Genomic DNA, 26,174 nt, shown 5'->3' on the forward strand with positions numbered 1-26,174 from the left:
AGTCCTTCAAGTTTGGTTTATGATTACATCCTAAAATATCTGTACAGGTAGGCAGGTTTTAACTGATATTCAAATACAGAAATTCTTTTTAGTTTTGGGGATTTATCAGTCTCCGTAGCTCAGTGTCTACATATGCAGAGTAATGATGCGTCGCTGTAACACTGAAGGACCTATAATGCTTTTCCTTGTGTGTGCTATCATACTATTACCACAGGGGGTGCTCACATCTTTCAGTCTTGGGTCTTTCTGTTGATACAAAGACCTGCGTGTGAGTACAGCAGCCTCACGCCTCATGTTTAAACCTTGGATGGTGTCCTCAAAAGTATAGGCTAAAGCGGTCCAGTATATACAAAAATTATTCCAACTCCTGCATAACCAAAATATGCAGTTTGAAATGTGCATAATAGACCCACTTTAATATCTTCTCTGTTCTTTAAAAGGCATTCGGCAGGACATTATTTTCAAAAACATAACAAATGACAAGATTTCATTCAAATAAACTGCAGAGCTCATTTTAAGTTTGACTACTAACCTGCTTTTATAATCTAACTCTCCATCTGGTGGTATAAACATCACTTCAACCACATTTCATACTTTTGAGTACAGTTGTGTAGAAATATCACAGTATTACAACCCCTGATCCACGATTTCCTCCATCACCTCTGTCCCCTCCATCACCGCATTTTCACAGCCCATCTACAGCAGTCCACAAACACCAGCACAGGCAAGTCAGGGTCAGGTACCCTTGTGCCTGCTTGTCTTTTTCCTGCAGCAGCTGCGCCACCCTTGTTAGCCTCGTCCACATCTGGCGAGCTCTGGCCCATCAGCCAATCCCAGATGATCCGCAGAGAGGCTTCGCTCCCCCGAGCCGCTCTGGCCCTGGCGTGGCTGGCCTCGTATTTGGCCTTCTCCCATTTCAGTGACATTGTTCAGGGTGGCGAATCACCCTCCGTCAAGTGCTCCAAAAAGGTCCTTTAAAAATATGACAATAGCAAATTATGTTCAGCTATTTCAGATGCTAAAAAGCTCCTCAAATCTTCTGTGCATGCGAGCTTGTGTCACCTGAAAAGCTTAGGGTCGTTCCCAGCTATCTGAGACTTTTTCTGGGGCACTCAGTCGCCTCAGATTCTGAAGCAGCGTTTGCAGACTTCCAGCTGTAATGATGTAACACGCGGGCAACGCCATTATACTTGAGTCACTGCACTAAACCTCTTAAAATCACTGAGTATTAAACCTTCTTACCCAGTTCTTCTTCATACAAATCCATCTTCTTCATCAGCTCTTGAATACTGGAACACGTCGCTCCCTCCCCAGCTACAAAAAAGAAATTAAAAAAAGTCACCGTTTGTAAACCCAAAAATTAGCACAGTCCACCTCAACTCACCTTTAACACCTGTTCCTTCCCCAGCAGTGGCAGAGCTGCTGATCCCATCTGTGGTCAAACAGGAGATCAGTTCACCGCGGCATGCCCTTTCCTTCCCCAGCATGGCACTCATGTTTTGAGCCAGCCTGTGGTTCTCCACCAACTCAGCATGGACCTTCTTCCATGCCATTTTGTCCTCCATTAGACATCCCTCCATTACTGTGCGCAGCTCCTTCTCCTGAGACACCTGGCTCTGCAGGCTCTCAACCTCCTCACAGCGCTGCGAAGGTGAGAAAAACATATGCAAAAGCTTTTCAGCAAGGTGAGAACAACCCAAGTCACAAATCTCACACTTGCAGTGTTTCATGTTTACCTTGTGTAGCTGAATGGCCATCTCTTGCATCTCAGCCTCGAGCTGGTCGGCGTAAGCCTGTTCCAGAGCATCGCTGGGTGGTCGAGCGTTGCTGTGCCACCTCGCAATGGCTGAAGTCATTTTGCGTTTGGGTCCAAACAGACTGGAGGACAGAACAGAGTTTCAAAACATGAGACCACAAACATGGATCATCTGAAATGAGGGAAGGTTTACAAGATGGTACTGAGACGTGTTATGATGTATGGTTTGGAGACGGTGACAATAAGACAAGAGGCCGAGCTGAAGATGCTAAGATTATGATTGGGAGTGAGGGTCAGGATTAGAGAGTACATCAAAGGAAAAGGTCAGAGTGAGAGTTTTGGACACAAAGGCTGATATGGTTTGGACATGAGCAGAGGAGCCTGAGTGGATATACTGACAAAGGATGCAAACGACGAAGCTGCCAGGCAGGAGGAAAAAATAAACAGAAGGCAGAAGATGATGTTAGGGATAGGGTGAGACAGAGGCAGATGGTCCGCTATGGCAACCCCTATAGGGAACAGCACAAAGAGGAAGAAGCGGCATCTTACGTAATCCCTATTTCTTTGAGATCATTTTCTGTCAGGGTGAGAAAGATCCGCAGGTCTATGTCTTGCTCTTCAAGTAACGGAAGATACTTCGAGAAGCCGATTTGCTCCAAGAACTCTGCCAGATCCTACATGAAGATGAGATTTTAGTCCTTGCCAGGAACTCAAGGAAATCTGAATAAACGTACTGAAACCTGAACAAACACAAACATGCCTTTGGGCCAGTGTAGGAAGGCGGAAGACCAGCGCCACAGTTTGATGTCCTGCTGGAGTGAGCTCCATCGCTGTTCCCGTGGCGAGTCTTGCCTTTTGAGTGATGACCCTTATTTACTCTGCGAATGCTGCTCTTTTTACACTGGTCAGAGTCCTGATGGAGAAAGATGCAACTATTTATCACGAGACACTGACGAACACAGTTTGCGTCCAAACTGCAGGCTCTTCTGTTCACCTCGTTACTCTCAACAGAGCCTTCCCAGTTGAGGCCGATCACATGAGGCAGGCCTTCGCTGCTGCTGCTGCTCCTCATGGTGGGCATGTCATGGTCAAAGAATGGACTGTCATCTTCAGTCATGTTGAGAAAAACACAAACAAAGTTTGCACTCAAGTTTCGTATTTTTTGGGAGAAAACTGGTAAGTTTTCTCCAACAAACACAGAAGTTCTCTCAGACCTCCCCCCTCCTGCTGCATCTGAAACAGCTGTCTGACGCTCCAATTATATTCCTTATTCATACAGATGTATCAAACCACACAGTTTTTGTTGTATTTTTTCAGGTGACAGCTGAAAAAAAAATAAGACCTAAAACACAAGTTCACATTTCTGGTAGAATTCCTGTATTATTTGAAATTAAGTTGGATACATAATGACTGTGTGGACGCTGCTGAAATTACTTTTTCTTCTTCTGGTTTTTTTTTTTGGTTTTGTTTTTTTAAAGAAAGTTTGCTTTGACACACATTCATATTTCACAGTCAACTAGACGCTCTTCTCCGTATTTACCGGTTGCCATGGTGACTCAGACCCCCACACACATGCATCCAGAGTTGATTTAACTAACTCCCATCAGGTTTGTAAAAAATCAGAGTCTCAGAGGTTATTTTTGGGTTTGTTTTTTTTTTTTTTTTAAATCACCCACACAGACACACCTCTGCTGCTGTTGCTCTGGCCATCCAGTTCATTGATAGGCGAAGTCACATCACGGTAGCAGAGACCCTCGCTCTGTTCCCCAATGCCACGAAACATCATGTCCCCTGGCAGGGCGGCAGGAGGATCTGTGAGGGCAAATGTGACATTAACGACACACAGCTATTATTATAAACGGAAGCATGAATAATGTGCTCTACTTTACAGGGAAAAAATGCTTTCCACCCTCACATTTATAATTTTAATTTTTAACCTTTTTGGTTTCAGCAAGCATTTTGCTGAGCACAGTAATGCAGGAACACATGATCACTTAAAGCTTGCCCTCATTACTTTGGAAGGATGTCACACCTGCTGTCACTGTTTTTTTTTGTTTACCAATGTAATAAACATAATAAGAGTCAGATGAAATATAATGACCTAAAAGACCAATTTTGAAAAGTTGAATGTAAAACATCTACATTGTATCTGCTGTAAGTGCAAGTGACCCCTAGTGGTGAATTCATGTAGCTACAATTTTAAATGTGTATGCGTAAATACCTGTGATAATAAAGAGATTGTAACTCAAAACAAATCACATTAAAGCACAGCAATTTTTAAAAACGTAATAAAAATGAATCTAATTTTTTTCTACCAATCTTAAAAATAACCACCTAGAGCAGATTTACCTGAAATGTAAGGCACTTTAAGACCTTTATTTCTTATACTTTAATTTTAGACTTTCTAAGGACCTGTGGGAACCCTTAGAAACAGCTTTTTTTTTTTTTTTTTTTTTTAAATGCAATTTAACTTCATAACTAGAACAAATGTGGTGTTTAAAGTGTGGCTCAGCACAGATACGGGTTGAAGACCGGATGTTTTACATGACACTGTACCACACAGTTTGCTGGTGCCTCCTACTCGAAACTTGGCGATGGCCTGAGGCCCATCGTGGATGCTGATGCCTTTAGCTCGGTTTCGGCTGGACCGTATCCTCGGTGGTGCGCTGTCCGAGTCCTCGGAGGAGCTCAGATCTTCAAAGTGTCCTGACAAATCAGAACACACGTACCAACCCCCCCCCCACCCAAAAAAAAATATCCCCAAAAAACATTAGAAATTAAAAGACAATGAAAGACGTAGTAAAGACAGAAATTTTAGATTTAAACAAGTACCTGGTTTCATTCTTGGAGAACGTGAGTCAATGAGGCTGACAATTTTGGTATAGCCGTACATCATAGCCAGAGCACGCGCTGTCTCACCTTTGGCGTTGCGTTCATCCACTTTAACTTTCTGAAAATTCAAAGGATTACCAAATTGTGAGTGTGCGAGTCATGTCAGTTACATTTTCCAGTGATGTGGCTCCATCTTTTTAGATGTTGAAGAGGTACAGGAGATGTAGATGTGGCAAAAAAAAAAAAGGAGAATGACATGGTCTGGCTCATAACCACTTGCACTCACACACGAGTATGTTCCAGCACAGTAACCTACTCACATGATCAAGTAAGTACTGAACAATGATTTCATGCCCAGAAGCAGCAGCCTCCATCAGTGGCGTGAAGCCAGAACCTGGCTCCCTGTGTATGAGGGAAGAGTCATGAAAATCTCAAAAGTGTGAACAGATCGTTATTTTTTTTTTTGATGGTCTTTTTAGAGCAAATAAAGACACTCACTTGACATTGGCGTCAGCATTGTTATCTAGCAGGAACTTGACCATCTGTTGGTGGCCTGTGCTTGTGCAGTGGAACAGAGCGGTCCAGCCTACAGAGTCCTTCAACTCCAAATCGGCCCCTTGCTTTTTGGGTTTTAAAATGGAAAAAAAAGAAGAAGAAAAGAAAAAAAAATGCTGAATGTTCACAATAAAATTTAAAGCTCAAAAAGAGTGCTGAATCTAAACCCAAGGCCAGATTTACTAAACCGGGCAAAATTACACACGAGCAGTATTGATGATAGGTGTGGTTCGTTTTAGAGCCGATTTTTAAAACACGTCTTCAAAACACAGGCAGTTATTTTCAATATCATACAGAAAAAACATTGACATTGCTACCCCTCAGCCTCCTGCTTCAAGTGACATCCTTGAGTTATTGCATTCACAAGAAAATTCGACCTCTAACCCTTGACCTTGAGGTTGAGGTCACTGAGATTCAAACTCATCCAAGACAACGCCCTGTCATCCTTTTATGGCTGAGGGGTAAAAATAAAGAGCTTTTACACACTGGCAGTGTAAAATTAGTCCTTTAAAAATATTTTCATCTTTTCATAATGCAGTCGTTCACACAGACTGTAGTTTCACTGGGCAAATTTGCAAATTAACACATCTGACCAATCAGACCACCTCACTTGGCAACATTCGGAATTTGAATTCTTAATTTCATGTCGTTTTTTTGCAACGTGCTTGATTTGTAGAGGTCTTAAGCCTTTCCCCCCACCTCCTGAAATAAATATCAGCACAATTAGGAGTAAATTGCATGTCACAAATGTTATCAGATCAGTTTGCACACCTGATTTTATATTTTGCCCGTGACAAAGGATCTTCCAGAAATACATATGGAACCGGATCAGTCACAAAAATCTTATCCCTGTGCTTTCTTTGTAAATTAAAAGACTGATTTAGACCAAGTAAATCTGGCCCTATATATAAATTACAATAGCCTGTTTTAGGGGCACCAAGCTTTAAAAATCAGAGGTCCTTTGATATTACAAAATGCAGGCACTTTAACAAGAACCAAGAAAGGTAGACTAAGATGCTCAGTCAGTCCCCATATATATAATATAATATAATATAATATAATATAATATAATATAATATAATATAATATAAAGATCCAAATGCACTGGAAATGCACAGTGGCAAAAAGAAGCTGCTGCTGTTTAACCTCTAAGACAAAGGTTACACGTGGGTAGGCTGTGAGAACACATAACCCCCTGTGGCCTGACATACCCTTCAGAGAAGTGATGCTCACAGACTAAAAGACCGCATGCAAGTGTGCCTTGTGTATTATTTGCCGTTTTAACTTGTCATTATAACTGCTGGGGTTTATTTTGCATCGTTTTTGGATGGATCTACCCTTAAGTTACAGTCCATCTGCTTCTCATCTAATTCTTGGAGCTTATTTTAACTTATTTGCTTTCTGTCTCTTTTCAAACTCTTTTTGTCATTCTGATGTTTCATCATCACAAATCTCTGTGCCATTGTTTTGTCTCCTTACCACCCCCCCCCCCCCCATTCAGGGTGATTCTGTACCTGAAGCAGAAAGTATGCGATACTTTCGTTCCCACAGCTTGCGGCCAACATGAGGGGTGTGAGTCCTTTGGCGGTGGTGGAATTTACATTCACACGGGCCTCCAGCAGCAAATTTGCAATGTTGTCGTGACCAATGTAGGACGCATACATAAGTGGGGTCCATCCTCCAATGTTCTTGCCATCCAGGTCCACTTCACGCCTGAAAGCACACACAGTTATGTGAATAAGCTGTGGAATATATTAGCCCGTGTGGAAATATTGGTATTAAGAGGCCCTCACTTTTTAATGCACTCAGCCACCACGTCGTACTGGCCGATGGAGCAGGCGGTGTGAAGGTCCAGAGGGACATCCAGCTCCTCAGCTCGCAGCAGGGAGTCACCCAGCCACAGGGAGAGGCTGGCACCCAGCTGTTCTGACTCACTGGCGTCATCGCTTAACTCGGACATCTTCACTCTTTTCTCCTGGGAAACAGAGACACCATAAACTGCTCTAAACAAACCGCAACGCCCTGGTTTCACACTTTAAAACCAGGGGCTTACGAGCCTGCAAGCAGCCCTAAATGCTGTAGCTTCAGATGATGGAAAATATAAACAATGCTGACTTATACAAGCTCACGAATAGCGGCTACTTTAAAGCTAACGGTAATTTCACAGGGCTCACTCCTCTGGCTAATTTAGCTTAGCGAGGTGAGCGTCTAAACTTTTGGTCTCAATAATAAAACCAACACAGTGAGCTAAACTAATTAAATGCACAGAAGACAACAGAAGCAAAAGAGTATTTCAGAGTGCAGAAAAACATAACGAGTTCAAACTTACAGTCAGCAGGTAGTTTGTTCTCTCAGCAGCCGAAACTTTTCTAAATGTGTGTCACACTCTAATGTGTCCGCGCTGAGCCTTGCACCACCCTATCCTGTCTGAGAGACACTTTAAAGGGAAAATATGAGGAATCACGCTTCCTTAAACGGGAAATAAACACAGGAATGTATGTTCTTTACACAAACTCTTGATTCATGTTTGCTCTCAAGGTCAACTTCTCTGTTATACACACACAGGCTGAATTTAAAAGTCTATGAACCACTTACAACACATCCAGTGTTATTGTCTGTTTTATTTGTGTGTACATTTTCATTCATCGTAATTTTTTTTTTTTTAATTGTATTGTATTTTAGAGACAGTTCAACTGTGTTTGTGAGTGTAGCTTTGTAAAAACGTCACAAAAAGGGACAATTTAAGAATCAACCTTAACTCAGTCATTAACAATGACATTTTAATATTTGTATAAAGTGAAGATTGAACATAAAGTGAGATTAGTGACTAAACTTTCACAATATCCTTGATTAAATCAGAGCTAACTCAACTAGTTTCCATTTTAATAAAAAGCGGTACATACAGTCACATGAAAAGGAAGGTTTTCAGTTTGCTGTAGCAATAATGCTATAATCTTCCCCAGGAGAGGACATTAATCCCAAGAAACAATTAATGCTCAAGTTGTTGCACCTAAAAGTGGTTCTACAAGTTACTGAATCATGAGGTGCATTTTGTTTTTCACATGAATGTATAAAGTCTTTGTGGAATATATGTTAGATATATGTTAGCCTTAGTGAAGAAAAAAAAATCTATTTATCGATTTGGATTATTAACTGTAAACTGTACAATTTTACTTAGAAATGTTTATTTCATTTTATCATTGCATTTAATGAAGCCACTACAAGCAAAAATACAAATTTTTTTATTTATTTAGCAATATAGCAATATAAAACAAAAAACCTCAAATGCTTTGAACCATTTTTTCTGAATTAACATGATTATTATCTTAGAAGTCCAACAAAAACATATTTGTCTGTTTTTCTAAATATACAAGATATTTTGGCACCTCAGGTGTAATCGACAGCAATCCAGTATTTATGGTAACATGGTTCGAGGCGCCATGCTGTCAGCCTGAATGGACTTGAATACGTTTCCCTTGAGATTTGAGCAATCACATTAATTCAGTGAATGCATCACGCTTTGTAAAAATGTATTAGTTAAAGGTTTTGTCTGTAAACACAGAGATTTTGACGTCTTCTCTCCTCATATCTTCAGCGTTCACCAGAAGGTTGTCCACAGATCTCTGACGGTGCCGTTCTGCCAGCCTACGTAGCACTTTATCTCCAGCATGCTGCATTGTGAAGGATTTGGCATCAGGACAGACAAGTCAGAGAAAATTGAAGTGAAACTCCTCCTTCGATGGGATAAGAACAAAAACCGGCGTCGCCTCTTGAGTCTGCGGCGTCAGCTCTGCACAGTGAGCTTCAGTGCGCCGCAGCTTCTCCTCAGCGAGTGATGTCTGAGTTTTGTCTTCAGCTCTCCGGTGGAAAACAGACTTCTTTGGGGACTCTGACACAAGTTTGACCTGGGCTGATGCGATTTCTGTCGGGGCACGGAGAAACCCATTAGCCGGTGGCAGTTTTTAACCATTTTAATGAATTCGCTGGTACAAAATTCACTCACCGCTCTGAATTAGTTTGAATTGCTTGGTCTTCTCCTCTTCCATCTTCTTTCTGTAATCTCCAGTTACAGCTCTCATCACCTGCCTCTTCTTGGGCAGAGGAGCTTTGGAGCTGCGCAGAGTCTTTAGGGCACGCGAGGCCTCGTCCTCTGAAGGGAGAACATATTCAATAGGTGACACCATGCTTAGAAGTTTACTTTTTTGTATGACCTTGTTTAGATCATAGATTAAACATTAAAGAATCCTGAATATCAGTTTAATCTAGGCTACGTTCACACTTGGATTCACTGTATGTCCCTTCCAACCACATCATAGTACTACTGAGGTACAAATCTCACTAACTCTGCTTCGGTGTGCCCTTCTGACACTTCAGGCCCAGCTCCAGCTGCTCGATGCACCAGTCCAGCTCCCTTTTCAGCTGCTCTTCTTGACCCTAAAACACATTCAGACATAAAATCAACCAATCAAACTGCTCACCTCAAACACACTGTAATTACTTTAAAGCACTGCACACTGACCAGCTCCTCTGCAGCACCTTCACTCTCCTCAGCTGGCTTCTGCAGTGGCTCAATACTCGAGGAGTTTTTCTTCCCTGACTTCTTTTTCTTCTTCTTTGTTTTTGATTGCTCAGATTGTTCAGGTGGAGACTCAACCTCCTGCGAAAGGGGAGGCTTCTCCTCTGGGACGCACTGTCGGTCACCTTGAGAAGTATTTGGAGTGTCTGTTGTGTCCATGTCTTCTGCAGGAGGGATTTGAAAGTTGAAGGCAAAAGCAGAGCCCTGTTCAGTGAAGGAAATCTGGCTTGTTGGCTCAGTCCTGTCCGATGCAGGTGCTTTCTCTGAAGCTGCTGGAGAACTGTCAGGGAAGAAGTTAAACCTGAAGACGTTATTGCTGCGAGACCAGAGGGGCTCCTCGGCTGCAGCAGGTGTGGAGCTGTTCGATTCAGCTTTGATATCTGTTGAATGAAAACAAAGGACACAAAAACATTAGTTTATCTCACTTTTGAGAGCAACACTTTAACTGTGAGAAATGATAACACCGACATAAAACCCTCATGTGCGTTTCAGTTGCTTTTATGAGTTCACTTAAAAGATTTAAAACCCACGTTCAGTCCAGTAATAACAGGTCGAACACATGCATGTGTGTTATATCGTTATAATATACCGAAGTACAACAGCCTCTGGTCGGCCATGCTGAGTCTTCAGAGCTGTAGTTTTTAGGTCGAAACGCGATTTTCCGTTTTTTTTTTAAACTCGATGCAAACATATTCAGTGAACCCCGCATACGTTTGTAAACATTTTTTAAATTTCTTTAGCTCTTCGGTCTCTTTAAAAACATGTCCAGTCCCCAAACCAGACACTTACCACCGGTGTTACTCGAGAAGAGGCCCGTGTACTTACACTTCCTCAACGCCCGCTTCGTTCCGCGCATGTTCTGTGCTCTCGCGCTTATTTGTCTATTTATTTTATTTTATTTTATTTTATTTTACATTTTCATGGAAAAATCCTTAAAATAAAACCACTGTCTATTTATGTAAGCTTTTAAAACCACTTTTACCTGAGATAACAAAAAGGCTTATTTTATATATATATAATTAAATAAGTAAATAAATAGTGTACAATCATATCACTGTGCTGATAGGGCTTTATTCGAGTGCGTCATTATTAGATTATTTCAAATACAAATAACCGAGCCTTTTTCGTTTATGATGGTGATGAGGATAACTTGGTCCGCTCCCGCTTCTCCGTTTTTTTTTTCACAGCAGGCACAAAGAGTTGGAGGAAATAGTCTGTTGGACGAGTTTCTGTCAGCTCCAGAATTATGTATCACACTAAAGCTTCCCATTTATATATAAAGAGGTTTATGTATGGAGCGTGTATGTCGATTTGTGAGGTACACATGTGCTTTTTCAGCACGTCTTCTGTGTACTTCATTTGCCTTTTCACATAGTGCAGGCTATAACAAAAGTATGGCAGCATTGTTCCCGCTTGTCTTAATTAGTTAAAAGACGGGGGCGTTCAGTGACCACCATATTTCCAGAAAGGAATTCCCAGGTTCTATGATTACACAGACAAAATTATATGTATAACTGTGTGGAGTAAGAGAGAAAAGCTGTGGGTGAATAATTAAAATCAACCTAACGACATGCTTCTTTTTAAAATAAGGTACATCTGACGATCCGCTCTAACTTCACACGCAGAGGCAGACAGCCTCCTTTTTCCTGAACTAATCATATTCCGTTAGGGATTTCCGTTTGGACCAATTGGATACGTTCAGGGGAGGGCTTTGAGCGCTGCTCCGCTTAATCTATAAATACCACCTCCTCAGCCCTCGGGGCAACATAGAGAAGTGACTAACAAGGAGGAGGCATTGAATTTCCCTGAACAACGAAAGTAATCCGAGGTATGGCTGTTATGTTTGTTTATTGGTTTTATTTAAAATCATCAGTATGTGAATTACATATATTATCTATTTGAATTTTGGTGTTGATGAGAAGCTTTGAAAAGCGGTGGGACTATCGTTAATCGAAAAACTGACAACAAAACGGCGCGCTTTGTAGCTAAGAGCTAGCTGATGGCATAAATTTAGCCGATTTGACTGCTCTTAAGGTATGACTACATAATTAGAAACTAATCTTAATGTTCACTTATACGACTGAGTGCCAAGTTGTTTTTGGTGACATTAAATGGTTAATTGTATTGTAAATGTTCGCGGTAACTAGCTGGCGCCATTTTGCAACCGTCCATGCTAGCTTTAAAAATGCTCGACAGGCAAGCAAAGAAACGTGTGTGTCTCCTTTAGCTTAATGGTGGCGGTGCTTAGAGGTTTGTGTACGATATTTGAATAAAACCATGAAAGTGGTAACTGTAACTTGTCGTCACTGATAATGGTAACACCACCGATGAATGAGGCGTTGGCACCCTTTATGGTAGTTTATTTTCACTGTAAACAGAAGTAAAAGGTAGGACGGTTGTTTCGCCACCTTTTTTTTTTTTTTAAAACGACGTGAGTCATGTGTCATAGGTAGAGCCGCATACAGGGAACAGACTCTCGTTCGGTGATTTATAACGTAAATAACGGGTTTTTGTTAAGTTTTTTTAATTCACTTTGTTTAAATATCCACGTTTATTTGTTTTTCAGACTTGCAGGTGAGAAATGGCTCGTACAAAGCAGACCGCTCGTAAATCCACAGGAGGAAAGGCTCCTAGGAAGCAGCTGGCCACTAAAGCAGCCAGGAAAAGCGCGCCATCTACTGGTGGAGTGAAGAAACCCCACAGATACAGGTACAACAATCATACCTCTGTATTGCTGTTATAGGCATAAGTGGTTACACTGGCTGTGGAAACTAACTTTACTTTTGTTTTCTAAAACTGTGTAGTTGCTACAATGTTTTTGTTTCTGGGCACTAATTCAGAATATGGCTTGTTTCATAGGCCCGGTACTGTTGCTCTGCGTGAGATCCGTCGGTACCAGAAGTCCACTGAGCTGCTCATCAGGAAGCTGCCTTTCCAGCGTCTGGTCAGGGAAATTGCTCAAGACTTCAAGACGGATCTTCGTTTCCAGAGTGCAGCCATTGGTGCTCTCCAGGTCAGAAAATGCATCTGTTTTAAAATATGAACAAGTTCAAGTTCTAATTTGTTCTAGTATTTAATGTTTTCTTTTCTCTTTCTTATAGGAAGCCAGCGAGGCCTACTTGGTCGGCCTGTTTGAGGACACCAACCTGTGTGCCATTCACGCAAAGAGGGTCACCATCATGCCCAAGGACATTCAGCTGGCCAGGCGAATTAGAGGGGAGAGAGCATAAATGCTTTTGGATTTTTATCTTTTTATTGGGTTGGGGGTGGGTGGGGGACTGACTGGGGTTTGTTTTGTAAATCTTGAACTATTTACCAGCATGTGTGCCACCTTAAGTGATTTGTAGTTTGAGGCATGTTTTTTGTATTTCCATTTCACACACTCTTCCTTCAGCTGTCCTGTTTGCTGTAGAGTAGTGCTTGATATCTGTAACTCCTAAAGCAGAATATCTCACTTCCTTCCTCAGGTCTGCAAATGTATTTTAGGGTCTGTATCTTTTTAATCCTGTGTGTGCATGTCATAGGATTTCTCATTGTGCTGTAAATAAACTTTCTGCTACCTCACCCTGACTCAAGTTTACTGCAGACAACCTTGGGTACAAGTACAAATTTAAGAGACCCATTGGCTCAATGCCAGGGCTTCTTTGCACTATAACTTCGATCTAACAAGTTGGATGTTCATCAAGTGATCATGTGCACTCTGAAACAGTGATTCAGAACAGACTAGCAAATGCCTGTTGTTCGAGTTTATTGACATTGTAAGCCATGACTGGCTAAAAGGAGTATTTCCCAATTAATGTTAGCTCTTAAACTTAAGACGTACAGCATCATGTAATAACCTGCATCACAAGTAAAAGCCAAATGTGAACAGTATTTTGAAACTGGATACAGTCTGCAAATGTGAAATAGAAAAGCCCGCAACAGCTGTAGAGTAAACCAGACCCTGATGAAAACAGTTAAACTAGACTCCAGGATGAATGAGTTTAACTGAGGCCTCTTAGTCCAGGTTTGAACTAATAACCTGTAGTTATTGGAATATTTATGACATTCATGTATCAATGGACAGCCTTATTTCCACACAAAGCATTGATTTTGTGTTCCAGGTCCACACAGTACAATTCACAATAAATACAACCTGATACAACATATGTCCACATATTCCAATAAGCGCCTTTATTTTTTAGTTGTATCCTCTTCATTTGAAAGCACGCTGGGTACATGCTCATGCAGCTGCTTCTCCAAAGCTGCGTCAATGTCTGTCTCATCCCTGAAAGCGCACCACAACAGGAAGGCGGTGGCAAGCAGGCTGATGGGCACAACTTTCCACATAGGACGCTCGTACTGGCTCCCCATTGAGCGGTCGACTCTCCAGTTCCTGTGGCTGGCTTTGCTGGTTGAGAACTTAATGGGCTCGCTCTTCACCTCCTCATCATCAGCAGATTGTTTGGACTTGCACGACAGCTGAGAGCTCAGAGCTAGAGACCGCACACTGTGGAGTCTTCCAGCAAGAAAAACAGAGAAGATAAGAAATTAGTTTAGGTTGAAAGACTTAGTGGTTTGAAAGTACACTTGGTGCACTTAAACGCTACTTCACCTTAGATAGTATACTACAATATTTACTTGGATATTAATACTTGTGGACTTCTGCTTAAGATTAGAAGTGAAATATATTTATGAAACTGAAAACACTTTTTTAAAACTGCTGTTTTGTTTTTAAGAAGCTGAAACATCCACAGCTGGAGATTATAGTCCTTAATGGGCACTAAAAATATTAATCCAATCATCATTTTCATTTATACACTGGATTTATGATACATTTCCAGAGGTCAAATATCCATAGACGCACATAATATGCAATAGATGTTTTATAGAAACTGATGTTCAAGATCAACCATACAGATGATCATAGGTTCAGGAGGTAGATAGCTCCTTACATAATAAATAAATAAAGCAGTAGAAAAAAAATTTTCTGAATTATTCCAATGCAAAAAATGAGTTTATGTATAACATTTTACCTTTGAATTAGCCTTTAAAAAACTTGAGGAGTGTGTCCATCTGTAAATTGTTGCTCAAAACACAGTGATGATGCCACCTAGAGACAATTCCTGAAGCTGCTCTATTGAAAATGATAAATCTAACCTCTGACACAACGGCAACACACGGACGGTGACTGTACTTTAGTTAGTCATACGTCCTCATGAAAGGAAAACTCCTGCTATCCATCCAAAGCCTAGTAACTAGATTAACGTCAAAGGACCAAGGTGTGTCTTCTAGGAAAAATTAAGAAAAGCTGACCAACAATTAAAGATACTACACTGTCATTGAACCACCATTACACATTGAATACATGCTTTCCATGAGCCGGGGAAACACATACTGACACTCACCTCACGGTCGCTGCACCGCTATGAATAAATGTTCCTCGACTCAAAGCCACTCGTGTCAGACGGGCAAAGACTGCTGCTATAGACATGATGGACAACCGGTCATCTTACTCAACACTACGAAACTGAAGGTTTGCCCAGCAAAACCTTTTCAGTCAGGTCATGTAACACACCATTGTGCAACCTTCAATTCTCTCCGGCCAGAAACAGCGAGAGACGCTGGTTATGACCGGCTGTCTCTAACCCATAGAATAATTTATTATTCTATTATTATTATTAGCAGTAGTATGACTATATCTAAAGATAATGGCACATTTAGGCTTGAAAGTATAATTACTTCGATTTTACACCGTACCACCAGTCTGCATTTTATTTTATTTTTGAGCATTTTAAGTACTTTTGAGCTACAGCGTATTGTCTTATTTATAATATTCTTTCTTTTTTATTAGTGAATTGTTTTTTGTTTGTTTTATTATGGTTTGTGTTTATGTATTTATTTATTATTTATTGATTTTAAATAGTCTCCAGGTTCCCACTTCATTTAATATTTTGAGATTTCTTTCAGTAGTTTGTTCTTCGAGTTTTTAAACATGTTACACCCACCGACCAATCACAAAACACGGGTAGCCAATCGTCCAATCAGGCTTCACTTGAGCGGCACCGCTTCCTGGTTGACTTTCCACGCGCCTGTGTGCTTTCCAGAGTTTGGCACGCAACGCAGCTCAGGTTGGTTTAAGGTTTTTAGTAAAAACAACGTGGTCAAAGTAGTGTTTAGCCCATATACCTGCTGCTTGTTGTTATGTCATAAAGTGGATAATGTGTTTCTTTTGACCTTAAACCGTGTCTATCCGTGTACTTCATTCAGTAAACGTGTGTGCTGGTCTTCAGTAATATACACGCTTGTGTTGGTTTGCAGGAGTAATTTATCTCATGGCCAAGGACAAATCGTTGAAATCAAAACCTCTTAAGAGGAAGGATCTGGGTCCATCTGATGACCGTACAGAAATAATGGACACTGAAGTAAATACGAAGAGGAAAAAGATGGATGCAGATGTGAGTAGCACAGAGAATGGTATTTTACAGCACTACCTGAAATCAGTCACAGTATCATTAACACTTTGTTTTTAAAGCAGGAGGCTCCTGCTCACATGTCTCAGCTAACAAACACAGCAGATGATAAAAAACGGAAAAAGAACAAGAAGAGCAAAAAGGAACAAGTGAACCAAACCGTAGAGCAAGCAGAGGTGAGAATGTTCACTGCTGAAAATGTGACTTAAAGACTTTATTTGGCTCTTTGTAGGTAGTCAGCTAGTTTACAGTGTTTTACCGTGAAAAAATCTTTTTTGTGACATAATCATGGTAAAGCATAGAGCAGCGTGGCAAACATGTAATAACACAGATAATGAACTGACAGGTAATAAATTTAAATTTTTGGCACTGAGACATGCTGTCATTCAGTTCAGAGAGACTTTTATGCTTGCATGATTCATTTAAATAACACTGATGTGTCTCAATTTTACATTAAAAACAGTCAGATCTGTACAAAAATTAGGATCCATGTTTTGATATTTAGCACTGAATGGCGCTTTTACCCCACAGCACAGATGATTTTCATGTGTTTTGGTGAAACCATGTATATACAGTTTATTCAAGGAGGGTACTCAGTTGGCAGGAGGATGTCACAGTTTGGATGTGATGAGTTGCTCATACTGTCGTCCTTTGCTGCTGGTTCGTTGATGGGTTTTCTCGAGGGGGTCCTGTTCAGCTTGGACCATCGGCTTTTATCCTGGAAAAAAAGCCTCAACTTTTCCCTAAAGGCCTCCCCGAGGAAGCCGTAGATGAGAGGATTCAGGCAGCTGTTGGAGAAAGCCGCCAGCCTGACGGCGTGACCTGTCAAGGGGTAATCCTGCCACAGCGTGCCCCCGTTCGTGTCGCCCCTCACGAGGTGCACACTTATAAACACGTTCTCTGGCAGCCAGCAGAGGAAGAAGACGACCACAGCGGCTGAGATGAGTCGCAGGGCTTTCTGCCTGCGAGGCCTCTGCAGGGGGCTGTTTAGTTCCCAGAGGCTGCATTTGAGCACCCGTGCTATTCTCCAGTAGCACACCCCCAGGATGCAGAAGGGCAGCAAGAATCCCAGCATCACCTCCAGCCACTGAATCTGAGTCACGTTGGCGAAGCAGAAATGAAGCTCTCCGGCGTGTTGCACTTGAGCTACAGCGAAAGGCAGCAAGGTGAGCAGGGACGAAGACGTCCAGATGAGGCAGCAGGTGAGCCGTGCGTGTGGTATGCTGCGACCCATGGAGTTGGTCAGCGCGACGAAGCGGTCGAGGCTCATCCAGGTCAGAAAGAAGACGCTGCTGTACATGTTGGCCTGTTGGAAGAGGTTCATGAAAGTGCAGAGGCCGGCCTTGTCGTAGTAGCCCTTCTTAAGATTGAACACCTCAATCAGAGAGTCAGCTACCAGAAAGAGGTCAGCCATGGCCAAATTCACGAAGTAGCAATCTGGAGGTGTCATGCGGGCCCTGTGGTTAAGGTTTACCACTATAATAAGGATATTCCCAACAAGACCGACAGGAAACAGGAATATGGTGTAGAGGCTGGAGAGGATGAGGCTGATAAAATAATAATTATCCGAAGCTGCCTCCGGACAATCGGAGGCGACTGCCTGTGTGTCATTTGGATGTGCACTGAAGTTATTGTCAGCAATGACTTTGTAGTCCACATTTATGGTCATGTTCATGTTCCCCTTTTGTCTTTAGCTGTTGTTAGCAGCATCCAAACACTAAGTTGCCATAGTTCCTAGATTTTTGAAGACTAAGTAGTTGCTGAGGAGCCTGCGGTACCATCAGTTCCCTCTTTGTGTGAGCGGTAGCTTTTGGATAGAGTGAGGTGCTGATGCCACTGTTTCCCCTAGACAGAAAGAAGAAGCGAAATGAAGTCAACAGCCTGTTTCACTTTCTTAAAACATCAATTAATTTCAATTCACATCAATACAGTTGCATTTATATAGCAAAAAATCAAAGAACAGTCAGCTCAAAGGGCTTTATATTGTAAGGTACAGACTCTACAATGTTAGAGAGCAAACCCCAACAATCAGACGACCCGTGTGAGCAAGCCCTTGGGAACAGGGAGAAGGAAAAACTTCCTTTTAACAGGAAGCAGCCTTAAGACTAAAGGAGGGGCAGCCATCTGCCACAACCGGTTGGGGACTGGGCGCCGAAAAGTAGACGTCCAGGAGGTAATAATTCTGTACACAACATCAATAAATACATTAATTCCCCGTTTTTTTCCAATGCAGTTTTTTCTCTCCACTGTTGCCAAGGGCTTGCTCAAAAGAAAGTTACGTGCACTGAGAGCATTGCTGTATTGAACTGAACCAAATAAAACTGAGTGAAATGTGACTGGCTGTCACTGGCTTGCTTCTAAGAGGTGACACAGATTGTTTTGCTCGCTGTGGCGGGCAGGTCGTGCTGTCTAGATAGCAGCCGTCTGAATCATCATTTTAATGTGACAAATTACAAAACTATGTGATAGTTCACTGTGTTTTACTTCAGCTCTAGTTATTGCCCAAACATTGGGAGCATCACAGAATTTTCTCGCCTTTAACAAATGACAAAGAATGATTAATTAAACCATTAATCACTGATTCGTTTTTAATGGAAACAGAAGCAGAGGTACTGCAGTGACACATTATGTTGCCTCATGTAAGATGAGCAAAGCTAACTTGTCATGTTAGCAGAGCTGAAACGAGCACTCATACTGTCTAGTTGACCGTACCCTTGAAGAGATATCCCATAAAAATTCATTATTGATGCGACTTTTAAGTGGATGTGTATCTGTTTGAAGTGCAGCCGCTTTGAATATATTCATACAGTCAAAAAGAATACTTTCCGAGATCCTTCATCTAATTTATCAGATCTTAAAGATGCTTACGAGCGTTTAGAAATTTAAACTCCCAACCAGAAGCACCTCCAGGCTGTAGGATTCGTTGTATGTTAGTTCAAAGCATTTAATATCAAACAGGTAAGCCATAACATGCTGAGGAGATACTTGGAAACTATAAGGAAAGCCAAACTGGTGATAAACAAATTAAGGCGTCATATAAAAGAGCTTGGACTCACCTGTGATTTCTCGGTCTGCGTGTATTGTCCTCCCTCTCCGTTAACGCTGGCAGTAAAAAGTGGTTTCAGTATGAATGCGGAGAAATGTTTACAGCCACCCACCACTTGCAACAAGAAACACAAACACACAATGCAGGCGCTTCTTCATATCGCAGCTGTTGAGCCAAATGTGTAAAAGTGTTTTTAAAATTAAACCTTTACTACTTTTTATTGGCAGTACTGTCACTTGGCAGTTTGATCATCCCCTATTTTTATCAGTGTGTGGGTATAATTTTATTGCTTATGATTATATCAATTTGAGACATGAGGTCGTCTTGTCAACACTGGCACGAAAGCACGCAAACACGGTCATGATTGTGTAATGTTAAAATATGTAAACATGGGAGTCGATCTGTCTCTGGACAGCACATTTACACCAAACAAGGTGGACATGCAGACATGCATAATTTCACTTAGTGTCTCCTTGTTTCACATTACTTGAAAACCCCAGAAAGACGGTTTGTGCAGGAACACAAACTGTGCGCTTTGTTCTGGTTTGTAGGGTGGTGTCTGAATCTTTTATCACTTTATATGTGATGATTTTAAAACTGTAAGTAGCATTCATAAGAGCCCCGATTTCAGCAATCACTATTGTGACAGTTAAGTTAAGACCAGCTTCTTAATGAACTCTGCTCCTTCATTCACTTTCCTGGTTCCTGGGTTTGTGTCGCTCCGTGTTGCCACCGATGCAAAACGTTATCCACGCGGATCGCTTATTCCTAGAACTGGTGCCCATGAATTTCTTGAAAAGTGTTCATCTGATTCAGTAACTTTTTTTAAAAAATTTTTATTCAAGCATAATTACATGAGGGCTCGTTGACACTGTTGGCATAAATATAGACTCTGACTTTGGTTTTCCTAGACTTAATTTTTCCTATGTGGCTTTCAGGGAGCTGCAGAGGTTTTTCCAAGCATTTGTCTTAATGGACTTTTGTGTAAATCAGGCTTATGCAAACAGAGTTTCCAAGAAAAGACATTTTCCCGGGAACAGGTTAAAAATTCATACAGAATCTCATGTAATAATAGCTCCTTTTTAATTCCCTGATTAAAGGAATAAATCATTTGAATTGACATAACATGGCAAGATGATGCACAGTACCAAGATATAAAGCATTTTTTTTCTCCTCTTTTTGTACATTTTGTAAATGAAATGTTAAAAAAAATACATTTGATGAGAGTTCTGCAAGCTTTCAGTGACTGGATAGATAGTGAGGTGGTCCATAACAGGTAAGACATTAAATATGATGCATGGGAAGAGCTCTGTCCTAGCAAACAGACACATTTCTTAAGACTCGATGTCCTCCAGAGTGTCTGTGATCTCAATGTGCGGAGCTATGATGTTCCTGTTGGGCTGTGGCCCTGGACGTCGGCAGCAGTCCCGCAGCCGCCTGATCACTCCATAGAGGCTTTCCCGACATGGCCTGTGCATGAACAGGACGAGCAGCAGGCTCACGCTGCTCCCTGAGAACAACACAAACTCAGACACACTCAAAAATGCTTGCTGGTGGAACGTCAGCTGTCTTTCACTATTAATCAGAGCCCCTCTAAGCAGCGCCACGCTGTAGAAGAGCTGGCAGATGAGCGTAAAACCGGTGACCGCCAGGAACACAGGGCCTTCCTCAGAGCCGGAGAGGAAACGTCCATTCGACTCCCTCTGGCGGATACAGCCACCTATCAGAAGTCCCAGTTGGAGGATGTAGGGAATCAGGAAGACCAAACACAGCCTAGCAACTGCGTATGAAACACCATCTGTGGTGGGATCCATCAAACAGTTGCCCTCTTTCTGCAAATCTCCTCTGGGTCCACGAATGCCAGCCAGCACCAGAGAAATGAGTACAGAAGTGATGCCCACTAGTGCCGCACAGACACGAGACTTTCTCAGCAGGTGATTGGATGGAGGATCAAAGGTGACGACGGATGCCATGAGCACTAAGACCAGCAGGCCACACAGAGAGGCTATGTTGATGGTAAAGGAGAGTGCGGCACAGCCTAAAGCTGTGGTGTTTAGGTAGGCAGGTCTGTGGGCCACCGTGTGCAAAGAGAGGAGCAGGAGCAGCAGCTGGAAGCCACAAAACACCCAGAGGAGGCAGCCGAGCCAAGCCAGCCTCTTGTGGGCGCGATAAGTCTGAATGAAACTGTAAAGCAGGAAGCAGCCTGCTAAGAGACCGAAGGTAGCAAGCAAACTGTAGACGTAGTTTGCATTGCTGATTAAGTCATTGGCTGCAATCTTGACTAAAACAGAGTTGTCCGTGGTCTTGACGCTGCTCTCTGTGATGTTGACGCTGCTCTCTGTGATGTTGACGCTGCTCTGTGTGATGGCAGAAGAGATGGAAAATTGAGATGTGGGGCTCGTCGGCGTGGTAGGCGAGCCTGTGCTGTAATCAGACTGAAAATCAAAGCAAAAAACAGCCACTGATGAGAATCAGAAGATTTCCTCAAAAACAGAAGTCCAGTGATTTGAAAACACTTGAATATACGTGCATGAATCACTATGAAGACTTTCCACAGGAACACAGAAATTACAACACACAGTTCCTTCCTAAATGAACTCAAAGTTGAGCTAAAATCTTAACTGTATGCAAAGAACTTTAAAAATACACCGTGTATGAAGACGTATCAAGTAAAAAGTTGTAGTTTTGTTTTCTGTGAGGATTTTCTCTGAGTCTTTGTTTGCTTCCCTTTGAGGACCTGCCCGTTCAGTAGAAACACATGTTTCCACTTACCATTTTTGCTTCCGTCACCCGCTCGTCTGTTTTGTATCCACCGGCCCGACGCTGCTACCGCCTGAGTCAAAGCTCCGAAAACGATGCTGTTCGCATGGACACAAGTGCTCATCATACAAAAGGCTTTTCTATTTCTGTGGGCAATGCCCAGGCAGCATACTTTCAGAATGACTTTTTGGCCATGTGACCAAAATCTCTTCTTCCCCTCCCTTTTTTTTTTCTTCTTTTCATCACCACCAGAGGTCGGCTAAATCGGAGAGCATAGTGTGTCCCTTGTTCAACTTCCTCTGGCATAAAAGTCTTTAAGTTGTGCTGTGTTTACATCCTATAACAAGGAAATGTTTTTCAAATTATTATTATTTTAAAACTTCTTCAGCAGTTCTGTGAAGCTGAATTGTTTCATTGTCTTTTTTTTTTTTTTGTTGGCTATTTATAAACCATCCAAGTGCATGTACAGTGGTGTGTGCTCTGCAAACGCACTGCTGAAACTGTCTGGGTACTGCACAAAAAAAGCGTGCTATGGTGAACTCGTAATACTGTATGCACAGGAAACGTTGCCCAGAGCTGCAGAGCAAGAGGAAGTGATCTAAACCTGAAAACTGCTTTTGACTTTTGACTCATCTGTCTGCAAAAACACAGTAAAATGTCACATTTAGTTTGCATTTAGCGGAGTTAAAATTGGCATGTGCATAAGGAGCAGTTTGCGATCAAATGATTTCATTTTCGCTGCGACTTATTTGTGTGTTTGCTTTGCTTTGTTGTGACAGGTTCTTGATCCACCCAGCTGTCCTGAGGGGACAGCTGAGGCAGAGGGGCTCGAGGACTTGAGTCCCGATGAGAAGAGGGTCCTGGAGAGGAAGCTGAAGAAGATTCGGAAAAAGGAGGAGAAGAAAAGGCTCAAAGCGGAGGGAGTGACTTTGGAGCAAACAAAACCATCTGGACCCAGTGCACAACAGCAGGCCTTAGACTACCTCACGTGGTAAGAATAGGGTCCAGAGGATTACCAGGATGCAATCAAAATGCATTATGGGATGTGTAGCAGCTGATTTATGAATTAAAACCCAGGATATCGTATAATTATTCTTTTTTTTATGTTGTAAAAGCTCACCACTAGATTACTGGATCCTCTTTTTTACTCAAAATATTTTTATTGAACAATTATGAATACTGTTAACAAAAAAGAGGGGCGATTGATACCAACAAAACCTTTCCTTGCAAACCACACAGAAGTTAGCTGCAACACAACTGAGCTTCACATTCCCATTAACACAGTAAAACATACAGAATGGTAGGTCGTCTGACCTCTATGGAATAAGCAAATGTGATAGTCAGCAGGAAGATCCTTAAATTGAAGGTTAGAGAAGTTTTTATTCTGGCTGGAGCACTGGACCTTTTCAAGACTGAGACACGTCATGAGATGAGCAAGCCGCTGAACATGGGTGGGCAGGGCAGCAGCCTTCCACCTCGTCAAAATGGCACGTCTAGCCAGGAGGGAACCAAAAGACAGCACCCGATGTTTTGCCCCGGTGATATACTTATCATCCTTACCCACTGTACCAAAGAGAGCAAGTAGGGGGTTGAGAGCCAGTTTCAGGCCGGCAGCCTTGTTCACGGTGCAGAAAACTCATCTGGATTTAGATAAGTGGGCCCTATGAACTACTTTGAATTGTAATAGGGAGGGGCGTGCACAGAGTGATGTGGAATTTACCAGAGGACTGAATCCCAAACGTCATCTGACATAGATATACCTAACTCCTTCTCCCATGTGTGTTTGAGGCGTTCAAAGGGAGCTGAAGTTACACTGCACAGTTTGTTATAGATGTGAGAGATTATACCTTTGCCTGAGAGTTGCAAACTAAGGAGCTCGTCCAGTAAGTTAGCAGCTGGAGCTTCTGGAAAATTTGAGAGGTGGGATTGCAAAAAATGCCTGAGTTGTAAATATCTAAAAAAAAAAAGTGAGTTTTGGGAAGAGTGTATTTTGCTGACAGCTATTGTGTATAAAGAGACCTTTAAAGTAAATAATACCTGCTCGAAACCAGACCTGAAACAAATTGTCCAAAGTGGGAGGGAGGAATAGGTGATTTGATAAGATGGGGCTTTGAAGTGAGACATTTTTAAGATTTAAATGTCACCTGAACTGAGCCCACACCCTGAGGGAGTGCTGAATTATCGGATTATATGTGAAGTCCATTGGCCATTGAAGTTGTCAATGGATAAAGGGAGAGAAGAACCGAGAAAGGAGGCAAGAGAAATACCCTGAGTTGATTCTAACTCCATGGCCAGCCAAGTGGTAGGGCCCGCTTGGCTGGCCATGATTTTAACTAGTAGGTCAGGGAGCAAATATTGGCAGTCCAATAGTGAAAGCGAAAGTTGGGGAGTGCCAGACCCCCTTCAAGGTTAGGCTTCTGTAAATGCACCTTAGCTACTTGAGGTCGTTTACCCTTCCAAAGGTTGGAGGAAATTATAGAATTGAGGTCTGTAAAGAAGGACTTAGGGATAAAGACTGGTAAAGATTGAAATAAATATAAAAACTTAGGAGGAATATTCATTTTATAATCGAATTAATTCGACCGACTAGAGTTTTGTTCAGGGGTGACCACTGTTGAAGGCTTTGTTTGACATTCTTCAATAGCGTAAAAAAGTTGGCTTTGAGAAGTTGTTTATACTTTCTTGTAATTGTAATACCCAAACAGGTAAACTGCTCTTTGACCACTTTAAAAGGGAAACCAGACAAATCTATTTGAAACACTTCTTCATTGAACAGACAAAGTTCACTATTGGACATATTTAATTTATAACCAGAGACATGACAATAGCTAGATTGAATATCAACGGGCTAAGGGTGCAACCCTGTCGTGTGCCTCGTTTAAGTTGGAATGGTTTCGATTTCTGGCTATTAGTACAAACTGAAGCAACAGGAGTCAAATATATGTACTTGATCCATGAGATGAAATTTGAACCGAACCCAAATCTTTCCAGCACAGCAGATAAATAGTTCGATCACTGGATTCTCTTAACATAACATACACGGGAAGACTTTCTCAGAAATGATTCATAATTCTAGCATTTGATAAGTTGTTGTTGTAGTGAATCATGGGGGTGGAAGTATGTACTTTCTGCAATAGTTACACTGCAGCCCACAGTGGTTTTTGCCTTTGCAGCTGGGCTGAAAACCGTTCACGGTGGAAGTTCCAGAAGACGAGGCAGACGTGGTTACTGCAGCACGTCTTTGATTCTGAAAAGGTAAAATTACCCAACATTCCTCCTGAACGATGGGGGTGACAGGGGGTTTTCTCAGCTTTGTTTTAGACTGGTCAACCGCTACGCTCTTTCTTCCTCTTTCTGTTATTAAATAACACTCTCTATTCTCAATCCAAAACTATTTGTCATTTTTAAGCAGAAGAGAATAAGTAAAAATGGTAAAGCTATAAGAAGTTGAAATGTTTACAAACATTTTCATGTAATTCATGTTATCCTCATTTTTGAATCTGTCTGAAGAGAACACTGACAGGAGATGCGCCGCATTAGCGTCACTAGTATCGTAATGATTTGTCACCCTGTAGCCAAGAGTCTCTATAATATGTATACAGAGAATCAACAAGATTAAAGTAGGTTCTTCTCAGATTCCAGACGACACGTTTTCGGTGCTGCTTCAGTACCTGGAGGGGCTTCGTGGAAGTGGGAAGGACACAACCGTGCAGAAGGCCTTATCCCTGGTGGAGGAATCTGGAAAAGCACCAGAAGACACAGTCATCCAGCAGAGGGCACACAGAGCCAGAGAAGTTATCCAGCTATTATCCTGAGCCACAAATATTACAGAGAGACTCGCAAAAAGACTAAACTCTGTTCACAGGACTGAAGGATCGGCCTGATCTAAGGCTTGGGCTAAAGAGGTTTTAAATAAACGGTCCCTGTTTGTGTTGCCAGTATTATTCACCTGTTTTAATAATTAAAAGTGTTACTTTATCACCTCTGTTTCTTTACATTACTTGTGTGTTATGTTGGTTGGTAGTTATCAGTCAGGAAAGCCATGTCATACAATATGAAGGCAGATTAATGTTTTATTCAAATGTACAGAAGCTGTTTGTAAATCTTTTTTTCAACTCCAGCAAGTAACTCAGAGGTTACTGTTCAACTTTGCCAGTATGGGCAGATCACTTCGGAGAGATGTGAATCCCTCAAAGT

General features: G+C 41.8%; 7 protein-coding genes across 10 annotated transcripts; 2 read left to right on the top strand and 5 right to left on the bottom strand.

The window, feature by feature from the left end:
- Positions 1-512: 512 nt before the first annotated feature.
- On the bottom strand, positions 513-7,559 carry anks3 (ankyrin repeat and sterile alpha motif domain containing 3). The gene is made up of 16 exons (XM_026178809.1): positions 7,473-7,559; positions 6,937-7,118; positions 6,658-6,856; positions 5,087-5,208; positions 4,909-4,990; positions 4,589-4,706; positions 4,313-4,462; positions 3,443-3,568; positions 2,751-2,863; positions 2,517-2,669; positions 2,306-2,430; positions 1,737-1,878; positions 1,385-1,643; positions 1,243-1,314; positions 1,063-1,154; positions 513-972 (listed from the first exon to the last, which is right to left on the bottom strand). Exons 2-15 carry the CDS (start codon positions 7,101-7,103, stop codon positions 1,072-1,074), a joined length of 1,911 nt encoding a protein of 636 aa, XP_026034594.1. The 5' UTR covers positions 7,104-7,118; positions 7,473-7,559; the 3' UTR covers positions 513-972; positions 1,063-1,071.
- Positions 7,560-8,403: 844 nt separating this feature from the next.
- c8h8orf33 (chromosome 8 C8orf33 homolog) lies at positions 8,404-10,609 on the bottom strand. 4 transcript variants are annotated; one of them, XM_026177631.1, is made up of 5 exons: positions 10,545-10,609; positions 9,663-10,099; positions 9,487-9,577; positions 9,147-9,293; positions 8,404-9,065 (listed from the first exon to the last, which is right to left on the bottom strand). In XM_026177631.1, exons 1-5 carry the CDS (start codon positions 10,573-10,575, stop codon positions 8,851-8,853), a joined length of 921 nt encoding a protein of 306 aa, XP_026033416.1. In that variant the 5' UTR covers positions 10,576-10,609; the 3' UTR covers positions 8,404-8,850. The 4 variants fall into 4 exon arrangements, with proteins under 4 accessions (XP_026033416.1, XP_026033414.1, XP_026033417.1 ...); XM_026177629.1 differs by having other exon boundaries at positions 10,509-10,609; XM_026177632.1 differs by lacking the exon at positions 10,545-10,609 and adding an exon at positions 10,309-10,502.
- Positions 10,610-11,464: 855 nt separating this feature from the next.
- Positions 11,465-13,222, top strand: h3f3d (H3 histone, family 3D). The gene is made up of 4 exons (XM_026178812.1): positions 11,465-11,547; positions 12,286-12,428; positions 12,579-12,732; positions 12,821-13,222. The coding sequence occupies exons 2-4, from the start codon at positions 12,301-12,303 to the stop codon at positions 12,947-12,949; spliced, it is 411 nt and encodes a 136-aa protein (XP_026034597.1). The 5' UTR covers positions 11,465-11,547; positions 12,286-12,300; the 3' UTR covers positions 12,950-13,222.
- Positions 13,223-13,450: 228 nt separating this feature from the next.
- uqcc4 (ubiquinol-cytochrome c reductase complex assembly factor 4) lies at positions 13,451-15,319 on the bottom strand. Its single transcript, XM_026178813.1, has 2 exons — positions 15,107-15,319; positions 13,451-14,217 (listed from the first exon to the last, which is right to left on the bottom strand). The coding sequence occupies exons 1-2, from the start codon at positions 15,190-15,192 to the stop codon at positions 13,893-13,895; spliced, it is 411 nt and encodes a 136-aa protein (XP_026034598.1). The 5' UTR covers positions 15,193-15,319; the 3' UTR covers positions 13,451-13,892.
- Positions 15,320-15,729: 410 nt separating this feature from the next.
- chlsn (cholesin) lies at positions 15,730-25,958 on the top strand. The gene is made up of 6 exons (XM_026178825.1): positions 15,730-15,829; positions 16,020-16,156; positions 16,237-16,347; positions 22,757-22,968; positions 25,151-25,232; positions 25,613-25,958. Exons 2-6 carry the CDS (start codon positions 16,034-16,036, stop codon positions 25,790-25,792), a joined length of 708 nt encoding a protein of 235 aa, XP_026034610.1. The 5' UTR covers positions 15,730-15,829; positions 16,020-16,033; the 3' UTR covers positions 25,793-25,958.
- Positions 16,356-18,489, bottom strand: LOC113028500 (G-protein coupled estrogen receptor 1-like). Its single transcript, XM_026178817.1, has one exon. The coding sequence runs from the start codon at positions 17,844-17,846 to the stop codon at positions 16,752-16,754; it is 1,095 nt and encodes a 364-aa protein (XP_026034602.1). The 5' UTR covers positions 17,847-18,489; the 3' UTR covers positions 16,356-16,751.
- Positions 20,284-22,212, bottom strand: LOC113028499 (uncharacterized). The gene is made up of 2 exons (XM_026178816.1): positions 21,990-22,212; positions 20,284-21,652 (listed from the first exon to the last, which is right to left on the bottom strand). The coding sequence occupies exons 1-2, from the start codon at positions 21,990-21,992 to the stop codon at positions 20,552-20,554; spliced, it is 1,104 nt and encodes a 367-aa protein (XP_026034601.1). The 5' UTR covers positions 21,993-22,212; the 3' UTR covers positions 20,284-20,551.
- Positions 25,959-26,174: the final 216 nt, after the last annotated feature.

Source organism: Astatotilapia calliptera, chromosome 8 (assembly GCF_900246225.1).
Source record: "Astatotilapia calliptera chromosome 8, fAstCal1.2, whole genome shotgun sequence".
Taxonomy (NCBI): domain Eukaryota; kingdom Metazoa; phylum Chordata; class Actinopteri; order Cichliformes; family Cichlidae; genus Astatotilapia; species Astatotilapia calliptera.